This window comes from Crinia signifera, chromosome 1 (genome assembly GCF_055691185.1).
Source record: "Crinia signifera chromosome 1, ASM5569118v1, whole genome shotgun sequence".
Lineage (NCBI taxonomy): Eukaryota > Metazoa > Chordata > Amphibia > Anura > Myobatrachidae > Crinia > Crinia signifera.
In genome coordinates, this window is record NC_139217.1 from 171,369,545 (window position 1) to 171,390,662 (window position 21,118).

At 45.3% G+C, this 21,118-nt stretch overlaps 1 protein-coding gene across 1 annotated transcript; it reads left to right on the forward strand.

Annotated features, from left to right (window-relative positions):
* The first annotated feature begins 1,870 nt into the window (after positions 1–1,870).
* Positions 1,871–19,576, forward strand: CXCL13 (C-X-C motif chemokine ligand 13). The gene is made up of 4 exons (XM_083157843.1): positions 1,871–1,978; positions 10,645–10,777; positions 14,523–14,600; positions 19,434–19,576. Exons 1-4 carry the CDS (start codon positions 1,912–1,914, stop codon positions 19,483–19,485), a joined length of 330 nt encoding a protein of 109 aa, XP_083013969.1. The 5' UTR covers positions 1,871–1,911; the 3' UTR covers positions 19,486–19,576.
* Positions 19,577–21,118: the final 1,542 nt, after the last annotated feature.

The window sequence follows — 21,118 nt, forward strand, 5'->3', positions numbered from 1 at the left end:
AACGCGGCGGCAGTGCAGGAGAGACTCAGTGGCAGTGGGTCCCAGAAGTGGTGAGGGAGAGTCTCATCAGCTGTGAGAAGGGCGCTAATGAAAAGTCCCAACACTGGTTTCACTCAAGGAGAGGGGGTGCAGAGACTCGAGAGAGAGAGAGAGGTACACAGTTTCACAACCTGGCTCTCCTTCTCTTTTGCACTACCCTCTCTCTATTTCTCTCTCTCTCCCCCTGCCGCTCCTCTTCCCCCCAACTCTCTCTCTCTCCCCCTCTTCCCCCCTCCAACTCCTACCCCCTCACTCTCTATCTTCCGGTCTCTCTCTCTCCCTCCTTCTCATCACCTCCCCTCACTCTTACCCCCCCCATTCTCTTTCACCCCCATGATTTTGCTATGGGGCCCACAAAGTTCTAATTACGCCCCTGTGTCTGGCCTAATGTGTGTAATATGTGCTACCTGGTGTAATGCATATAACATGCTGTACGTAGTGTAATGTGTATAATGTGCTCTGGCTGGTATAATGCATAAAACTTGCTCTACCTGATTTAATGTGTATAATGTGCTCTGGTGTAATCTACATAACTTGCTTTCTGGTGTCATGTGTGTAAGGGTCACTACTTGGGACTTATTCTGGTTGATTCGTTTACATGCACGTTCACACGCACTCATGTGAACGGTAGTTGCATGTACGCAGACATGCAAATTTACACCCATAACACATACGAACGCGAACATTCACAACGGTACCCAAAGGGGAGTGGACTCAAAGTATCCATACATTTGCGTGCTCCTACACATATTGCTGTGTCCACAAGATCATGCACTGTGCTTGTGTGCAAACAAACTATGTGGGTGCTTTAATTCGCATGCATTGGATTGACTTTCCCATTGTTTGTGTGTAAACTTTATTTTACTAAATATAATTAATAAAAGTTACATTTTAAGTTGAGTACTTTACCCTCTGTTTTTCTCCATTATAGAAATCCCAATTGTGTGCAGACTTAAGACCCATACACACTGGGCAATTTTGAGCTGAAAGCCACTAAAATAGGTGTTTTGAGCTGCTTTCAGCTGAAAGCCATCCAGTGTGTATGCCCGACTATAAGCGGTGAGGAGCAGGTGAGCGGCTTTGTGGACAACTTTGCATAGCGCTGCACTTTGTAAAGCCGATGACAGCGCCGGGCAGGGGGAAAGCTGCTCAGTGTGTATGCACTGAGTGGCTTTCCCCCCCAGCGATGACAGCGGTCAACGCTGTCCATACATGCTGGGCATAATTGCCCAGTGTGTATGGACCTTTATGCAGGAAGAAGAAGCTGAGTTCTTCTGCATCCGGAATTCAGCAGTGGCTGTGAAGTAAACAGCGCTGCTGATCCCAGGGACCATCATATAGGTTTTAGAAGTCATATCTTTAATTTAACTGAATTGTAACTTAATACAGTAGTATCATGAACACCAAAATCCATTGGCAAATCACGTATTTAGTCTACAGTATTTAGTGACTGATTTCGGGAGTAAGCACTGATACTAGTAGTAGCAGAATAATGGGGTGATGTCTCCTGCTGCATGACCATATTAGTGCCATCACTGCTGCATCTATGTAAGCACCAGTGACAGCTACTCTATCTGACTTGATGAACTTACAATCAAATGCAAGGAATAGAAACAGATCAATTCAAGTTGTACTAAAATGAAAATATTATACTGTCAGCTTCTGTATGCTTGTTGGTTTTTTTTTTTTAAAGTCCAAAGGAATACTGTTGAAGTGCAGCATCGGCATGTTCTGGTGGATGCACTGGGAGTTCCAGTTTGCATCTCTATAATCTACTTCCCTTTTTTTGACAAATAAATAGAAGTCCCCAGAACATCTAACCCAGAGGTACCAACAGCAGAACTGACCTGACTTGCTCAAGCTAAGGCAGAAATGAGTGTGATGTCCCTGGCTGTCGTGTGTTCGCTAGGACTGCTTCTTCTCATTAATGCTGTAGGCAGTGAGTATATGATGACATTTATTTTCAGGATGCCCTTTGATGTAGCTACACAGAAAATAGAGAAATATAGAGTGACATTTAATAGGATGAGAGATTCAGAAAGTGAGAGATTTGGTAAGAAATCTCCAGGTTTTTTTTTTTTTTTAAAGCGGCAATCATTTACACTGCAAAACCAGTTTGATTTTGCAGTGTAAATGATTGCCGCTTTAAAAAAACTGGAGATTTCTTACCAAATCCCTCACTTTCTGAATCTCTCATCCTATTAAATTTCACCCTTTATGTTTCTTGCAGTGCATTTAAGATAATTTTATTTGGTCACAATGCCTGTCTTAAATACAATGTTAACAAATACGTTTCAACAAATAAGTGTCCTAGCGGTGCTACTGGAGCACTTAGCTAGGTGTGTTTTGGCACAAGCTGTGTCTGTTCACAGTGGTTCTGATAGTACCTTATTTGTACAAGATTTATGTGGGGGGCAAAAAACTTTTTAAACAAAAACAAAAAGTTATAAAGAAGTGCACTGTAAGGGATTAGTGCCTTGACAGTGAGAATAATAGTTCACTCAAGGGAGAAATCTCTGTACTTGAAGATGTACCCAGATACTGCTGCAGTACCTCTCAATGGGTATGTGTCTCCTCAAATGCAAGTGTCCTAGAGTGTAATGTCTGTAGGGGGGTTTAGGGTGTCCAGAGGGCTGGTGTGGTGTGGAATTCACTAGGAGCAGGATGCTGGATGCGCTCTGGTGGCACCCAGGGCTGGCGTCCTGTCCCCGAGTGGTGCATCCAAATTACCTTCAATGGGCATAAGTGCCCAGTGTGTATGGACCTTTATGCCGGAAGAAGAAACTGCGTCCGGAGTGCAGCGGTCACTCGACCATCCCTCATCCTTTCCTCCTTCTTCTGCCAGGGGTTGCGAGCACCGCAGCTCCGCCGGCCAGTGTTTTGCGTTCCACGGCACCTCACGCTAACTGATGCGACTTCCGGGTTCTCAGTGTCTCGAGATCCCACTTCCCATGGTCATGCTGTCGGTGGGTGCCGTGTGCTCTACTCTGGGGTCAGAGGAGACGTATTAGGTGTAGATGGTCCATTGAGTGAACTATCATTCTCACTGTCAAGGCACTAATCCCTTACAGTGCACAATTCTTTATAACTTTTTGTTTTTGTTTAAAAAGTTTTTTTTCCCCACATAATTCTTGTACAAATAAGGTACTATCAGCAAAGCCAGATTAAGGTCTAAATGGGCCTGGAGATGAATGATCAAGGGCCTATTATGTGCAATAATAGGGGTTGTGGCCAGCACCTAATAATGTGGGTGGCGTGACCAGTGTTCTGTTTGGGTGGTCTGCTCATGGGTGTGTCTGTATTTGTGTAAATACTTTCAACTAATTATATATGCCTGGAAAAGGCAGGGGGCTGGCATAAGAAAAATGCAGGGAGATATATTGGCGGGTGCACTCCAAAGGTGCACCCACAGGATGCTGATGTCCTAAGATACTTGCGGGGTGAGGCGGCACTGCAGTCATAATAAAAATACTGAAAGCCGAAACTTGGTAGACAACATTTCAGCACCTTTTATGTGGTCACCTAAGTTTACCATACCATATACCCCTTATACAAATCATGCAACACAATAGTAACCCCCTTATACTGTACTTGCCTCTATTACATTATGCCACATGGAATGAGCCAAAATTCACACTGAGTGAGCCAACATTCACACTATGGCCCACAGATTGAGTCACAATTCACGTTATGCCACACAGATTAAGGCAAAATTCACATTGTGCCACATGGATTGAGCCAAAATACACACTGCACCAGGCATATCCAAACAGTGGCCCTCCAGCTGTTGTGAAACTACACATCCCAGCATGCATTGACATAGCTTTAGCATTCCCTAATAGCCAAACTGTGGCAATGCACGATGGGACTTGTAGTTTCACAACAGCACGAGGGATATAGTTTGGACATGCCTGCACTATACCAAACAGATTGAGCAATAATGCACAATATGCTTCATAAATAGGGGCATTGGCGCGCATTAAAATTTACACCATAATGCCCATTACATGTTAAGACACACACCATAATCTCCATTAAGTATTATGCCAAACACCATAATGCCTATTAAAATTTATGCTACGTAAGTGTTGCTTACCTACATGTTCATTGCCAGGGGTTCCATGTTCATTACCAGGGGTTCCATGCTCATTGCCAGGGGTTCCATGCTCGTTGCCATGTGGGATTACATGCTCATTGCCAAGGGGGAATATATGCCGTCGCCAGGCAGAAATGACAGCCATTTGCAGCCAGGCAGAGAGCAGGGGGCTTCCCCGCTGTATTCAGAGCACTGCTATTTGAAATAATACCCCTTCCACACCAGAAAATACAGGGACTTACCCGGGAATATGGTCCCAGGATCATGTAGGGACTGGCCCCTTTTACGCCAGCCTAGTCCCTGCATTTTCTGGTGTGAGGGGGAGAGAAAACCTCCCCCGCCCCCCTTTAAACAACCAGCTATATCTTCGGAACCAACTGACCCATTTACATGTAGGCTTCAAATGATTTTGGTCCCGTGAAACTGGGCAGTTTGGTTCCGGAGAAATCTGTCCTCAAACAACATGAACAGCCATGAAATTACATTTCAGAAATGAAAAAAAAATTGGTTTACCCGCAATATCTCTAGAACCAATGAACCCATATGGACCAGGTATAAGATTGAAGGCCCAGCGATTTGAGTTCGACTGAGATCAACCGCGAGCTTCTGTGATGCCGGAGGGGAAACTGGCAGCCGTTGGAACCGAGTGGAGGTCGTAATTAGCGGGTCCCATGTTATCCTATGGGGAAAACGTTCCAGGTTTGCCTGGCGGTATCTCCGGTTCCCGGGGGGCTAGCGACGCGGGGCTGTAGCTCCATCAGGCCCATTGTTAATCCGGCCCTGACTATCAGAACCACTGTGAACAGACACAGCTCCACTTATTTGTTAACATTGTATTTAAGACATGCTAAATTTAAGATAAAAGTATCCTAAATACACTGCAAGAAACATCTAGGGCGAGATTTAGTGGGTCTACCGTTTTTGAGAAAATGCGATTTTTTTCTCAAATCGCCCTATATCGCCGTTTTTTTATATTGCATTTTTGCCGCGAATTCGCATATTTAATGAGGTGTGTATTCCGGCATGAAAAGTGCAAGAAAGTGCGATATAGGGAGATTTTCGGAATGAAAAAGTGCGATTTTTTAGTCATGAAAAGGTGCGACTTTGGTGAAATGTGCGATTTTGTGATTAAAAAAAAAAATGGCGTGAGGTCCCCCCTCCTGTACATAACCAACCCTGGGCTCATTGAGCCGGACCTGGTTCCAAAAATACGGGGGGCGAAAAGCGTAGGGGTCCCCCGTATTTCTGAAACCAGCCCCGGACTCTTGGACCGGTCCTGGTTCCAAAAATACGGGGGACAAAAAATCTGGGGGTCCCCCGTATTTTGAAACCAGCACCGGGCTCCAACAGCCCGCAGTGTCATGCCACAGCTGGGGGACACTTTGGTACTTGTTTCCTAGCACGGCCACAATGGCGGGCATTGTGTGCCTTAACTTTAAGGCACACGATGCCCGCGATTTCCTTTGAAAAAAAGCAGTACTCGGGTACATCGCGTCGGTCGTGTGCCTTAAGAAGGCACACGACGCGACCGACGCGATGCCCACGATTTTCCCATAGGCTTCAATGTTAAAATATTTAACATTGAAGCCTATGCGATGGACCCGATTTGTCCATAGGCTTCAATGTTAAATTATTTTAACATTGAAACTGAGTCCATTTAACATAGGAAAAAATGGGAAAAGGTCGAATAAGGGCCATTTCTCATTGGGTATGGCCCCGTCATGTGTGTAAAAAATAATGGCCCCCCATTGTGGCCGCCACCCCCACGATTGACGCGAACCCGAAGCGTGGCGAGCGCAGCGGGCCCACGAGGGGCGGCGGTGCGCGTCCTCCGACCTTTTCATTCCCCTACTATCCACGTCGGCGTGGAGTTGAGAATAGATTAGTGTGGCGAGCGCAGCGAGCCACCGAGCCCGAAGCGTGGCGAGCGTACGCTGATACCTGTGAAGCCCGCGAGGGGACGCAGGGATCTGTGAAGGTACCAGCGTCCCCTCGCGGGGCTCGCTGCGCTCGCCACGCTTCGGGCTCGGTGGCTCGCTGTGCTCGCCACACTAATCTATTCTCAACTCCACGCCGACGTGGATAGTAGGGGAAAGAAAAGGTCGGAGGATGCGCACCGCCGCATCGTGGGCGGTGCGTGGGGTGGCGGCCACAATGGGGGGCCATTATTTTTTACACACATGTTGGTGCCATACCCAATGAGAAATGGCCCATATTGACCCTTTTACCATTTTTTCCTATGTTAAATGGACTCAGTTTCAATGTTAAAATAATTTAACATTGAAGCCTATGGACACGATGGACCCGATTTCTTCATAGGCTTCAATGTTAAATTATTTTAACATTGAAGACTATGGAGAAATCGGGTACATCACGTCGGTCGCGTTGTGTGCGTTTTGGTATGCACCCGTCGCGACCGACACAATTTTTTCCGACACGACCACCACGATAGAAATCGTGGTGGCCGTGCTAGGAAACAAGTACCGACACTTTTTACATAAGGTCCCCCGGCCATACCATGAGCACCGTGGCTGGTCAGCCTTGGACAGGGTAACTGGAGGAGGGGACCCCCCCCCCGGCTTCACCCGTCCACCGGGAGTTCTGAGAATCTCCTTAAACAGGAATCCACAGACTTTCCTGGAGATGGTAACAACAGGATGCTCCAATGAACACGCAGCACAAGGTTTTTCCTGAAGTCCTTTCAAATGGAATCTTTCACCACAGAAGCAGCAGATATGAGTCTTTCTACCAGAGAATTTAAGGGATCTTCTGGACCAGAATCCACTCGATCTTTCTGGAGTTGTTAATAACACTGAATCCTCCAGTGGATTAGGCAAAGTTCACCTAGTAGAATCTCTCATACCAGGACAGAAACACTTGAATGCTGCCATTCACAGAGAACTCAGCCTGCATGTTTACAACACCTGACACAGTGCAAATCAGCCCAGTGCTGCAAACTTTATCACTCCAGGATATCAGTAGACTGCAGCAGCCAGGCCAGCTAAGGACACAATGTTACTGCCGCTAAGCTACGGCCGTGACAGCGGTTGGTTCAGTGGCGTAAGTTCATCCTAGGAGCCCGGAGGCAAGATGAGTGTTGGTGCCCCCCCCCCAACCCCCCACTTTTATATATAGATAGATACATCTAGATAGATATATAAATATCCATGTCTGACGGCACTCAATCTAGAATACGGTGTCACTCGTAGTGAGATATGGAGAGGCAGGGGGTGACAGGGAGAACGGGATGAGAAAGAACGTAACTGGGAGAGGGTCATCAGGAGAGGTTGGGGGAGATGGTAGGGAGACGGTGAAGGGGAGATGGAGCGGGTAATATATAGGGGGCACTTGGCTATATGGGAACAGTACAGTGACATGGGAGGGGGCACTAGGCTGGAGAAGGGGGCAAAATTGTGTTGAATAGGAGAAACACTGTGACTGGACTGGCTGGGGGGGGGGGGGGGTTCTACCTAAGCGACAGTTGGCTGGTTGTGAAATGGAAAGGGGTTACACTGGGATAGGAAGGTGAGTGAGATGGAGCCACAGTGCAGCATAGGAAGGAAGTGGATAGGGATAAGAGGGGAGGGTGATTACTGTGACTGTACTTGAAGTGGAGGCGAGAGTCTGGGGAGGGGAGAGGATCAGTGAGATCAGTGAAGTGGAATTACCCCTACCCACTCATTTAAGAACCGCATACCCCTGCACTGCAGTTTTCACTGCAGCCTGCCTGGAACCGGCCGATGGACACTTTTAACATGAGGTGATTGTTCGAGAGTATAACATGACAAAAGGGGTGGGGGGTGTAGGCAGACAAACATAGGACCATGGTGGGACAGACTGACTAAAAGACAGTGGGAAGATTGTTCTTACCATCAACTGGGTCTGTGTCCACTTCCTTTACTCCATGGTGTGGCCGCTTGGGTCAGCGGCAGCAGCAGTGACTCCTTCTCCCTCCAGGAAGTGGCTCCCTGCAATGGGTCCTCTTCCCTATTCCCCCACCACTTAAAAACAATGTCTGGCAGCAGTAGTGGGTCCTATGTCCCCCCCCCCTCGAGAACGGAGTGGCATGAGAGGCAGGGACGTCACTCCTCTGCCATCCATAAACGGTGCGGCTTTGAGCAGCATCTGGATCTCTTCTTTGCTAGGGATCGGCTCCAGGAGGCAACAAGCAGCAGGTCTACTCCTCACCCCGCCACAGCCACCGGCGCCGTCACGGAGCAGCTACGTGTAGCAGCAGCGGGTCCTCTTCTATCCCATCCGCTCCTTCCCCCTCCGTCCGTGTGCTAGCGGCTTCTGGGCAGTGCGTGGCTCTAACGTCATCCCATGTACTACAAACGCTGTCCCAGGAACCACAGCAGCACAACTATAAAAACACAATTGTAAAGGGGGCAGGGGAATTCCCCGGTGCAGTTCTGTAGCTGCGCCACTGAACAATGAATCAGTGCCCCCTTGTGGCCAGGAGCCCGGCGGCAAATGACTCCATTGCCTCCTGGAGTTCCGCCACTGGGTTGGTTCGTAAAGGTGGCCATACATCAGAAAGATATTGTACCCAATCATACAATCTCAATTGATTGCAAGATGGATTGTATGCACATCTTGTGTACAAAATCATACAATCAATCAGCAGATGGATTGTATGACTGATTTTATGATGGATTGTATGCAGATTGTGTGCACATCTTATGTACACAATCATGCAGCAGATGGATTGTATGATTGATTGTATGATGGATTGTGAGTAGATTGTGTGTCCAAAAACCACCAAGGACTGCCGGGGATTTCAAGGGAAATTGTATACAATCATGAGCGCAATTGATCTTAAGATCGAACTTTCTGATGTATGGCCAGCTTAACAGTCAAGATGTCAGCACGTACAGCAGTGCCATTACACAAGTGTAACCTATTACGTTGAGAGCTCCATAGATGTGGGCTCGCATGAAGCCCAGGCTGGCACTCAGTAGCCATTTTGTTAACCGTCTCAATGCTGAAGTTTGGCCTGCTCTATGACATTCATACTGTAGCGTAAATCTGTGTTTAACCAGTGTAGCGTAATGAGATGCACGGACAGCAGTGCCCTTACACAAGTGGAACCTACAGTATGGATTCACGATTCAGCGACCCGTCTCAGCACGTTGCTTGTCGAGAATGGTAGGCACAAGCATCTCACATGTATGCACGTCTCATTCTCGGTGAAAGTACTCAATACTCATTATAAATAGCGTAATTAGACGTACATCTATGCAATAGTATTTTAAGAAAAGAGTGTCTATCTAACATACTGAATAGTACAGTAATGTAAAGTAGTTCTTGTGCTACAATGCATTCCAATGGACACTGCACGCACATACATTCAGGATCCTTTTGCTATAGATTTGCATTAGACATCTGGCGCATGCGCAGTAGTGATTTTGAAAAGCGACATTTGGTGGATGATCGCTGGTATTGCAGTCATCTAGTACTGCCATATGCCAAATGCCAAGCTATGCCACTTATGATACTTATGTAATAGCACGGCGCCTGTTACGTAGTTAGCGTAGCATCCCTGTCAGAATCAGCGTAGGTCGGGGGGATCCGTAGCACGTCCCCTCACCACGCTTCAGGCTGTGGGGGTTTGAAAAGGAGGCATTTGCCAGTATGTAACATGGAGCACTGGCAAATGCCTCCTTTATTGTGCATAAGACGCATTTGCGCCTGCATACCCCCTTTGTGCACGAGACGCACGTGCTACCAAACCCCCTAACCCAGTCTCTGGATCTGGCTTTTTACGGCAATTCTTATTTGGAGCTGAAAGTATCCGGATTTTATTGAACTTGGTCACTATTACATTGCATGACTGTAAAATGTTACAACCAGCGGCGTAGCTACGTTTTGGGCGCCCCCCCGCCCATTCAAACCCCCCCAATCCCCCGCAGCCTTACCTTTCGCGCTGGTCCCGGCGGCTCGGTTCTTCTGCTGAGGACCACCACAAAATGGCCACCCCCATACAGCAGACAGTTTCAGAGAACTGTGTGCTATATGGTGGCGGCCATTTTGTGGTAGTCCTCAGCAGAAGAACGGAGCCACCGGGACCAGCGAAATAGGTAAGCCTGCCAGCCCCCGGTGCCCCCATATGCACGACCCCCCCCCCCCCCCCCCGCGGTGGCGGGGGCTGCGGTGCTATAGTTACGCCAGTGGTTACAACTCTTCGTGAAAAATCATTTCACAAATCTGAACTGAATTTGTCTCTCATTACATACCGGCCATTGGGCCAGATTCTCTAAGCTTCAAAAGTGATAAAATGGAGAGTGATAAACAGCCAGCCAATCAGCTCCTGTTTGACATTTTTCAAACACAGTCTGTGACATGGCAGGTAGGAGCTGATTGGCTGGCTGTTTATCACTCTCCATTTTATCACTTTTGAAGCTTAGAGAATCTGGCCCTTAGTCTGTCAACAAACTGACTACTTCCCTATTTCAATGATTTTACTTTATGTAATAAAATATGCATTTTTGTTTTATTTATTTTTACAGCTTTACGATCAGAACCAGATCACATCCCTAAATGTCGGTGTTTGAAAGTAACATCTAGTCGTTTAAATCCAAAGTTATTTAAGAAAATCGACATATACCCTTCACAATTCTTTTGCCCAAGGATGGAGATTTTGTAAGTGTCATAGTTTGTTTACATTATTATTAAGGTTATTTATGAGAAGGGCTTGTCAATAGTATATAGAGTATATAGAGCCAGATGTCTCCTCAGGGACATCTGGCAGCACATGTTTTCCAGAACTCCTAGTTGGTGCACATGTGTTCATTGCTGACTGCCACATTTGTAAACATCTATGACTATTTCAAATGTTACTAATAATGGGGACAATAAACATTGTGCAGGGGGAGCCAGTTAGCACATATCAACATAAATGCACGCAAGGCAGGAGAGAGCCTGTCCAAGCCCAGGTTTTCTCTAGGGGTTTCCTAATCATGGGAGGCATGGCCATGCACCCTTAAAATAAAATACATGAAAAAATAGTACTTTTAGCACCCAGGGTCGGCAACAGAAATCTTGGGGCCCTGTACAATGATATTTCTGGGGCCCCCCACCTAATCTCAAATCCACACAACGCTCTTCTGCATGAGCCTCATTTAACCTTTCGCTGCTCCAGATCCTGCTTTCAGGTGCGGTCTTCTCTCGTTCTCAGTCATGCTGGCCTGGCTCCTGGCTGCTGCTTCCTGCTGGCTTCTGGCTGCTGCTGGTATGTCACTTTCACAAAAGAACGCTGAGCACTATGAGCAGGCAGGGCAGGTCTCTCGCAGAGTGCGGAACAGATGACCCGCGCATGCGCAGTATAAGTAGAAGAGCCAGAGACTGAGCACCAGTGGGGGGGTACGGCTGTGCGCCTACGGCCCCAGGCCCTGCTCACACACAGTAGATGGCAGTGGCACACAGTGAGTCAGTCAGACTCAGACACACACAGATGGTGCACAGTAGACGGCAGGGCCCCAAAGGTCACTGACAGGCTAGCTAGTACAGGCAGTGGCCATGCCGGGGCATGGAAACTCTGGGGCCCTTAAGATCTCTGGGGCCCATCACACTTGTCCCCCTTGACCCCCCCTGTCGCCTGCCCTGTTAGCACCTCCCTGGCCACACTGCACCCCAGCAAACAACAGCGTGAGCTAGGTTGAGGAGAAAAGCTGCTGCAGCACCTGCTTTCACATAATGTGGAAGGACCAGGGACCCCACTGGGCCCCTCCATCAAACTTGGGCCCGGGAAGTTAGTACTCCCCCTAGCTTGGCACCCCTGTATGCAGAAATGAATGTAACATATTTGCTGGCTGAAGCCCCTGGGGATCGGGCTGTTTCTATCACAGTTGCCACTGCAGTACCTGGGATTCAGTATTTGGCATGACTCTCCTAATTCTGTGAGCCCACCCCCAGGCTCCCATTGGCTAGGTTTCACATGAGTCTGGAGGCAGGCTTTGAAGGAGAGATGAGCTGAAAACTGCATCCTTGTTTCAGGGGTGACTCATTACCAGAGACCTGCACACAGTGCATATTAAAAATATATCTCTACATTTATGTGTTAACCAGCTCCCCCTGCCCTGGCTACTAAGGAGATCTGTAAAACATGCACTGTTAGAGGACTAGACATGGGAAACACTGACATTAGGTCCATACACACTGAGCGACTATGCCCAGCGTGTATGGACAGCGATGATCGCGTTCACTGCTGGGGGAAAGCTGCTCAGTGCATACATACTGAGCAGCTTTCCCTCTGCCCGTCGCAGACAGCAGGGAGAGGATGGCTTTGCATAGCGCAGCCCTATGTAAAGCCGTACTCAAAGCCGCTCATCTGCTGGTGTTACCAGCAGATGAACGGCTTTCCCGGCGATGATGCAGGAGCGCGCAGCAGCACTCATCGCTGGAGCATACACAGTGGGCAGCTTTGAGCTGAAAGCCGCTCAAACCTGCTGTTTTGAGCGACTTTCAGCTCAAAGTCGCCCAGTGTGTATGGGCCTATAGAAGTTTAGACATTTAGACGTTTAGATGTTAATCGGAGACTGCAGAACTGTCTCCTGCTCTGGGTTAGTGCTTTTAGCAATCTGTAGTAATCTTTCCATTGCATTGATTTTTTTGACCTAAGGTCCATACCACCCAGCCATCCCGATTTCAGTGGGACAATCCCATTTTTCGGGCAATGTCCAAGCCATGGGCCACAGTGTCCTGCAGCTGGGCAGGAGGAGGTTTTGTCACTACACTGCTCTAGCTGCAGAGTAGAGGAGAGCACTCAGCTTCCATTTAGGGGCAGATATATTAAGCCTGGTGAAGAGATAAAGTGGAGATAAAGTGGAAGGTGATGATGCACCAGCCAACCAACTCCTAACTCCTATTTTTCAAACGTAGCTGATTGGCTGGTGCATTATTACCTTCTTCTTTATCTCCACTTTATCTCCACTTTATGTTTTCACCAGGCTTAATACATCTGCCCCTTAGTGTCATGAGGAAGTTGTCGGCATCCCAGCAGATGCCAAATTTTTCCACAGTGTGACAAACAAATGGAACATGGTAATGTTGTCATGCGCACCCAGGGGCTTTGCCTGGTACACATATATAGCCACACCTCCTTTCTTTAAGATCGCAGCTTACAGAGCACCAGAGACGCCCCCCTGCCACCCATCTGAATGTCCGACGCCGCATAATCCCCTCGTATACATGTCTCTGCTGCAGAAGAAACCATTAGATCGCAAATAGAAATCAGTGGGAAGTGACTTTTATTTGCTAGCACCAGGACGAAGACCTGGCCTCCAGCACACATCATCCCGCCCATGTACCCAAGGGAATGCCCAGTGTTTTCTTGGAGACGCTTATAAAATGGTGGGCGTTCCCATGGGCGACCTGCGCCCGCACAGCCGTCTGCCCCGTCCCATCCCAATCCTTGTGAATGGCTCGGCAACTATGCAAGTCGTCTAAGCCATTCACAAAAATAATCTGCCCCATCAGTAAATGTAAACATAGAAACATAGAATTTGACGGCAGATAAGAACCATTTGGCCCATCTAGTCTGGCCAATATGCAAACTCGGTTCTCAAGGAACACTTACAGCCCAGGTTTTACCCATATCCATGCTTGGTTACATGTAACTTAATCATGTAACTGAATGTCCGCAATTGGGAGTCTACCCCTCCTTTTGCCACTGTGGGGGCATGGCCATGCCCCCTGTCCAGTGTTCCCTCTAAGCTGTGCGCGTGTGCGCGCGCACACAACTCGACGAGCATGCGCACAGACATTACAACAGAGCGCACAAAGCAGCAGTGGTCCCTTTTTGCAGTTGTGGACTCAATTAATGTGTGTTTCACCCATTAACTACATTGTGTGCTGTGTTTTTGAATGTTTAATATCATTTTGAAGTAAAGTTAACACAAATGCTGAATGTCATTTTCCAGATATATAAGTGACGCACAAAAATTTAAATTTCCTTCCAAAGTTGCACAGCCAAAATATTTTGCCCCACACAGCCTTCGTAAAATTAGAGGGAACATTGCCCCTGTCCCTCTGTCTTAGTGAATATTCCCAGCTTCTCTGCGAGTGGCAGTAGGGACTCCCAACTCCCCTTCTACCTGCAGCTGGCAGCTGCAGGTGGAACGCTGGGCAGTCACAAGAAATTGTGAAAGTTGGGAAATATGTATGTACAAATAAAACAAGAAATTAAGAGATATTTGGAAATACAAAATAGTTCAATACATACTAAATGCAATATTTTTAATTTGCTTTTACATTTTTGATTATACTTGTCTTTGATGGCATCTTGGAAGAACTCCCACTAAACAATATGAGTAAATAGCAAAGAGGGAATAATTATTGCAGCTGCACATTATTATAATTTCATTATTATTATTTCATTGTTTTCCAGGATAACCCTGAGGAATGATAATATTATATGTATCGATCCAAATGCAAAATGGCTTCCAGCTGTCCTGAATGTACTAAAGTAAGTAAAGTTGTTAGTAAGTCAGACACTACTCACTAAATAAAATATGAGCCAATATTCGAATGAACAAGGATGCCTGCTAACAATAGGGATAAGTGGTCTTATATAGAAATCATGCTCAACGCACTTATTATAGAATATCCAACATGCTTGGAGTACATACACATCCTTACAAAGTAATAAGTATCTAATATGGTTTGAGGTAAATATATGGTTAAAAAGGGGCAGACACGTGGTTCTTATCTGTCGTCAAATTCAATGTTTCTACAGGCACACTGTGGATACACATGCTATGACTCCCCCCACTATAAAACATGTGCCTCTTGTCTGTCAGACCTCTCCATTCTCCATCAGATCTTCCCACATAACATAAATTGTGCTTACCAGTCATCCTTGGGTCCAGTTTTGTGTCTTTGAGCATGGTCTTGCCTTCATTCATCATGGCACTTCTGATCAGTAGTCAACAGCCATGAGGAGCAACATCACCGTCACAGTAAAGAATGGGGGCAGCAGAAGAGACAGGAAAGTGATTAGAAGAACACATTGAGAGAAATGGTCACAGGAATACATGGATAGGTTTTCAGAGGCACAAATTGGGGGGGGGGGTCAGAGGCACACTTGAGGAGGAATTGCAGGAAAGGCTTCCTTAGGCAGGGGGTTAAGTGCACTCTTCAGAAGGGATAGTGGTAGCGACACACTTACGGAGGGGAGTCAATGTACACTATGGAAGGAATGGTGTAGAGACAGTGTTGGGGAGGGTTGATAGCAGAAGCACATTTGGGGAGAGGCATGAGAGCCCCTTGGAAAGGGGTCAGAGGGACACTTTGGGAGGAATGAGGTATAAAGGAATACTTGGAGTGAAGCAGTCAGAAGCACATTTATTTGAAGGGATATGATGCAGAGGAAAACTTGAGGAATTGTAGGCAGAGGCACACTTGGGGAGCTACAGTATAGGATAGAGGCACCTTTTGAAGGATTTGTGAAGAGGCAACATTGGTGATAGATGGTGGTAAAAATTCACTAGGGCAGGAATAGAGAGACACTTGTCGGAGAATACAGGGTAGAGCCACTAATAAGAATTTTCTCTGTGCCTCCTATTTTCTATGGAAGCAGTGAGTATAGCAGGCACAGCATGAAGTAGAGGGAGAAGTAAAAAAAAAAAGAGAGAGAGTTGGGGTGAAGAATAGAAGGAGAGGCCAGTATGAAAGGTAGCTAGGGACATTATCCAGCTGCCACTTATCTTTGGCACTGTCTTGGTGTGGGTGTGGGATACAGTGTGCTGCTAATGAACAGAAAATAGCTTATTTTTCATAGACAGACATCTGCCTGTAAATAAGAAGCAGTTTGCAGGCATTATTATCAGTGTGCTGAGCCTGGGCCCTGTAAATTAGTACCAGCCAGTGGCAGACTTTACTATGGGTGGCAGGACTGCAGCCCCCCAGTCAAATGGACACCTTGTTCATCCTTAGTGAAGTCAGATACAATATGTGAGACTGCACTGGCTTCACTGTGACTGGCAGTTACTTCCTCTTGGAAGTCCTATCACTCAGTCACCTGCAGTAAAGGTGGACCCATTGAGAGGTGTTTCCTATCTCTGGGACTGCCAATAGGAGCTATGATATGCAGCCATTAAGCCATAGCCAGAGTCTATGGGCTGCAGCCAATTTAGCCAAAAGAAGCAGGTACCTGGCCCTGAGCACTTAAGATAGGGGGGTCCTCTATCTCATGTAAACATCACACCTCTGAATGTGCCCTCAGCCCCACCTTGTAATTGCATACCCTCTTGGAATGGCTGGGAGACACCTGAAAATTAGGTGGCCCCCACAGAAAGGTGGTCAAGTCCCACGCATGGCCTTGGCCGTTGATACAAATTCCCAAAATTGTGGCGCTTCAGGGAAGGCGCAGGTCTAAAATTATGGAAATCTGGGCTTAATGACATCATAGACCATCCCTATCCTGGGAAGTGCTTGTGAGCTTCTTCTAGAGAGAAGCAATGGAAAGTAGGCAAGTATGCCTCACCCCTTATACAATATCTTTAATGATCTTCTCTCACCCCTCATATAATATATTTAATCATCTCCCTCAACCGTCACACCACCCATTATATATTAAATGATCTCTTCAACTCCTTAAACATTTGATTATTCCACTTCACTCCACCCTTATATGTTTCATAAAATAGCACTAAAAATAGAATTCACCAAAGAGGAGATTCACAAGAGGCTTAGCAAAATCAAAACAAAAAAATCACCAGGTCCAGATGGGATTCAAATGAGGGTTCTGGTGGAACTAAGGGAAGAGTTAGTAAATCCTCTGAATTACATTTCTGAAAAATCTCTTTCATCTGCTATAGTTCCCAGGGACTGGAAATTAGCAGAGGTTGTACCGATATTTAAAAAAGGAAAATGAGATGAGCCCAAAAATTATAGACCTGTTAGTTTAACGTCGATCGTGGGTAAATTATTTGAGGGAATTCTAAGAAATGACATCCATGAATACTTAGAGAGGAATAATATAATTAGTGGTAATAAGCATGGGTTTGTAAAGAATTGATCATGCCAATCTAAACTAATACATTTTTATGAGGAATTCAGTAGAAACCTAGTCAACTGGAAATGCTGTAGCCGTAGTTTACCTGGATTTTGCAAAGACATTTGACACTGTGCCACATAAGAGGCTGATTAATAAAATGGAGGATTTAGGACTAGGCAGAAAAAGTATCTGGGTATAGAACTGGCTGCAGGATAGAGAACATTGGGGCAGATGTATTAAGCCTGGTGAAGAGATAAGGTGTAGAAAAAGTGTAAGAAGATAACGCACCAACCAATCAACTGTGTTTGAAAAATTACAGTTGGGAGTTGATTGGCTGGCGTGTTATCTCCTTACACTTTATCTTCACTTTATCTCTTCACCAGGCTTAGTACATCTGCCCCAGAGGGTGGTTATAAATGGAGCTTATTCAAAACAGATACCAGTACTGAGAGGGGGAAGCGCAGGGTTCGGTGATGGGGCCTCTTATATTTAACATATTACTTCATGATATAGAGAATGGAATACTTAGCAGTTTATCCATCTTTGCAGATGACACCAAACTGTGTAGGGTGATTAGATCAGTTGAGGATGTCTCCATGCTACAGAGAGATTTAAACAAACTAAATGAGTGGGCAGATGAAGGGAAAATGAGGTTCAATCTTGATAAATGTAAGGTTATGCTTCTTAGGAGACATAACCAGGGAGCGACTTATCAACTAAATGGGATAGATTTGGGAAAATCAGAATTAGAAAAGGAGTCCAAATTGACAAGAAAATGGGGTGCAGTGCTGCCACTAAGGCCAAGACGATACTAGCTTGTATAATAAAGGGCATGGAAACTAGAGAAGTTAATGCATTTATACCACTCTATAAGGAACTATGTGCAATTCTGGGCCCACACTACAGAAAGGACATTATAGAGCTGAAAAAATTCCAGAGAAGGGCGACCAAACTGATAAAAGGGATGGAGTAATCAACCTATGAAGAAAGATTAACCAAACTAGGAATGTTTACACTAGAAAAGAGGTATTTAAGATGAGACCTGCTTAACATGAACAAATATATCAGGGCAATATAATGAGGGCAGATACTAGGACACTTAAGTATGCGCTTAGCCTGGAGGAAAATAGGTTCTGTACCACTAGGAGGAAAGGGTTCTTTACAGTTAGGGCAGTAAGGGTATGGAACTCCCTTCTGGAGGAGGTAGCATGGGCAGACACATTAAATACATTTAAAATAAGGTTGGACAAACATTTACTGGAAAAAACATCCAGGGGTACAGCCCATAATCAGTATTAGCCCAAAACTAAAATAGGTAGATTATCCATGCTGCGGAAGTACGATATAGCGCATACACACTGACAGATATCTTTTATCTACCCACTACATAAAAGCTCTAGTGATCTTGTCAGATTGAGCAGAGTGTACAGACGACAGAGGTAGTCGTTAATGATGCACTGGAGCACACATCGTAAACAAAGTGGGTACACACCTAGCGATTTGCACTATATATCATGAACAATATCTATAATGTTGATATCGTTAATCATATAATGCCCAGTGTGTACCCAGCTTTAGATTTGTGTGAGGTGTAATCAAACTGAAATCTAAATTACAGTGTACAAATGAAGCAGACAGTATTTACCCTTCACAGAATCAAAATAACTTACCCAAATCCCTGTCCATTGCACATTTTTCCCCAGTTGCAGTGCAAATGGTTTTAACGATTAGAAAAATATATAACATTAGAGATCCTTACTGAATTACCCCCTTTGCAGGGGTGTAACTCCCAGAGGCCCTGAAGGGGCACCTGCATGTAAAGCTGCACCTGTGTGGTTCACAGCAGGATCCAAGTGTGACCAGTGCTCTTGCAATGGAGCTCTGTAACGACCTGTAGTTAATTGGCTCTATACCAGGAGCCCTGGTATCATCTGCAATAGAGAACAGGATAATTTTTTCCCTGGTACCACTCATCCAATGATGGTGCTTGACTCTAAAATGATACAGACAGATCAATGTTGACACACATCATGTTTGGGCTGGGGGGTACCAAAATCAGATTTTCCTCTGAACAACTGAGATAAATTTACGCCCCTGCCCCTTTGTGCTATAAATTAAAATGTCCTGTAATCTGAGATAGAAGTTCCCACTTCTGCCTATGCCCCAGAGCCTGAAAATAAGACTTCCTGTGCATAGCTTTTAAATGTAATAAAACGTACGCCTGGCTGAAATTTCCCCATTCTAGTTCATATTCTGTATCATTATCTTCAGTTCATCGCTGTTTCTGTTTTCTTTTGGCAGAAAGAATAAAATAAATCAGAAGACAAAATCACAGTTGGCCACAGAAGAATGAATCCAAATTCCGTCTCTGCAAAATGCAAACCGCTCTCTACGCACATAGTGAATATTTGGTTGACATAAAGGGGGAAATTTACTAAAGGAAATTAGTAAAAAAATAGGTGTATTTGTATCCAGAAATATACTTATTTTTGACATTTACTATCCCGAAAATACGGCAATTCGTATTCGTATTGATGTGCTATCAATACGAATAGCCGTATTTTCGGGATAGTAAATGTCAAAAATAAGTATATTTCTGGATACAAATACACCTATTTTTTACAAATTTGCTTTAGTAAATTTCCCCCAATAGACCTAGAGAAGAAATATTCTAGAAAATTACTTATTTAAAATAAAAAAACAACCACACATTTTCTGTACATTTATTTTTAAGAAGGGGATTTTGTCCTTTTGTTCCAAAGATACTTCTGGGCAAGTACCCAATCATTTATTATGATTGAGATCTCCTGTTAGGGCAGTTCTGATCTTCACTTTATTATAAGTACTTCAGCAGAAAATGCTGTACTGTTACATGTCCTCTACTATAGAGATAACTGAAGTTTTCTGTCCAGCGTGATATGTGTTTTTCATGGTATCTGTTTATTCGAAAATAGTAAGGATTTCTATCAATGCAACATTATACCGTAAACATTGGAGGGTACTTGTGAGTTATCCGGGCGTCCGATTTGTAAATCGGGTCGGATCGGGACATCGCATCGCATCGCATGCGACCATCGGATGCGATGCGATGCGATGCGATGACCCGATTTTTCCATAGGAATCAATGTTAAAATGGACTGAGTCCATTTTAACATGGAATTCAATGGGAAAAAGGGTCCTTTTCATACCCCTACTATCCAAGTGGGCATGGAGTTGGATATAAACCTGTGGCGAGCGTAGCGAGCCACCGAGCCCGAAGCGTGGCGAGCGTAGCGAGCCCCGCGAGGGGACACGGAATACCGTCCCCTCGCGGGGCTCGCTTCGCTCGCCACGCTTCGGGCTCGGTGGCTCGCTACGCTCGCCACAGGTTTATATCCAACTCCATGCCCACTTGGATAGTAGGGGTATGAAAAGGACCCCTTTTTCCATAGGAATCATTTTAACATTGATTCCTATGGAAAAATCGGGTCATCGCATCCGATGATCGCATGCGATGCGATGCGATGCGATATCGCATCGCATCGCATCTGATTGTATGCCTTAACTTAAGGCATACAATCAAAAAATCGGACGCCCAGATAACTCACAAGTACCCATTGGAGATATGTAATTAATTGCTTTAACACCATTCTCACCATAAATGTGCTATTAAAGTTTTATTAAAAACATACCCCTTTGAGTGCCAACGTTGCTGTAAGAGATCCTCAAAATAGCCACTAACAGTCGCTGTGAGCGGTGCTGGCTATAATCTATAGAATCAATACCGTATAATATCAATTTCGTATAATGTCTACCAGGGTAAAAAAAATGATATCTAAGAATTTTCAAGGGTAGAGAAGATATGTGTTTTGGTAATAGTATCAAGATTATTTATGAACAATGTCCAATTATAATAAAAAAAAATTTTGCTCCACATTGTTGGTCAACTCTTGCATATTTTCTTTCAAAATATAGTATTTGCAAGAGTTTTTGTTTGACTGTTAGCA

Excerpts from the sequence above, each read along its gene's own strand:
- CXCL13 (XM_083157843.1), top strand. The coding sequence starts at position 1,912 with ATGAGTGTGATGTCCCTGGCTGTCGTGTGTTCGCTAGGACTGCTTCTT. Across the intron at positions 1,979-10,644 it reads TCTCATTAATGCTGTAGGCA|CTTTACGATCAGAACCAGAT; the intron begins GTGAGTATATGA and ends TTATTTTTACAG. Across the intron at positions 10,778-14,522 it reads TGCCCAAGGATGGAGATTTT|GATAACCCTGAGGAATGATA; the intron begins GTAAGTGTCATA and ends ATTGTTTTCCAG.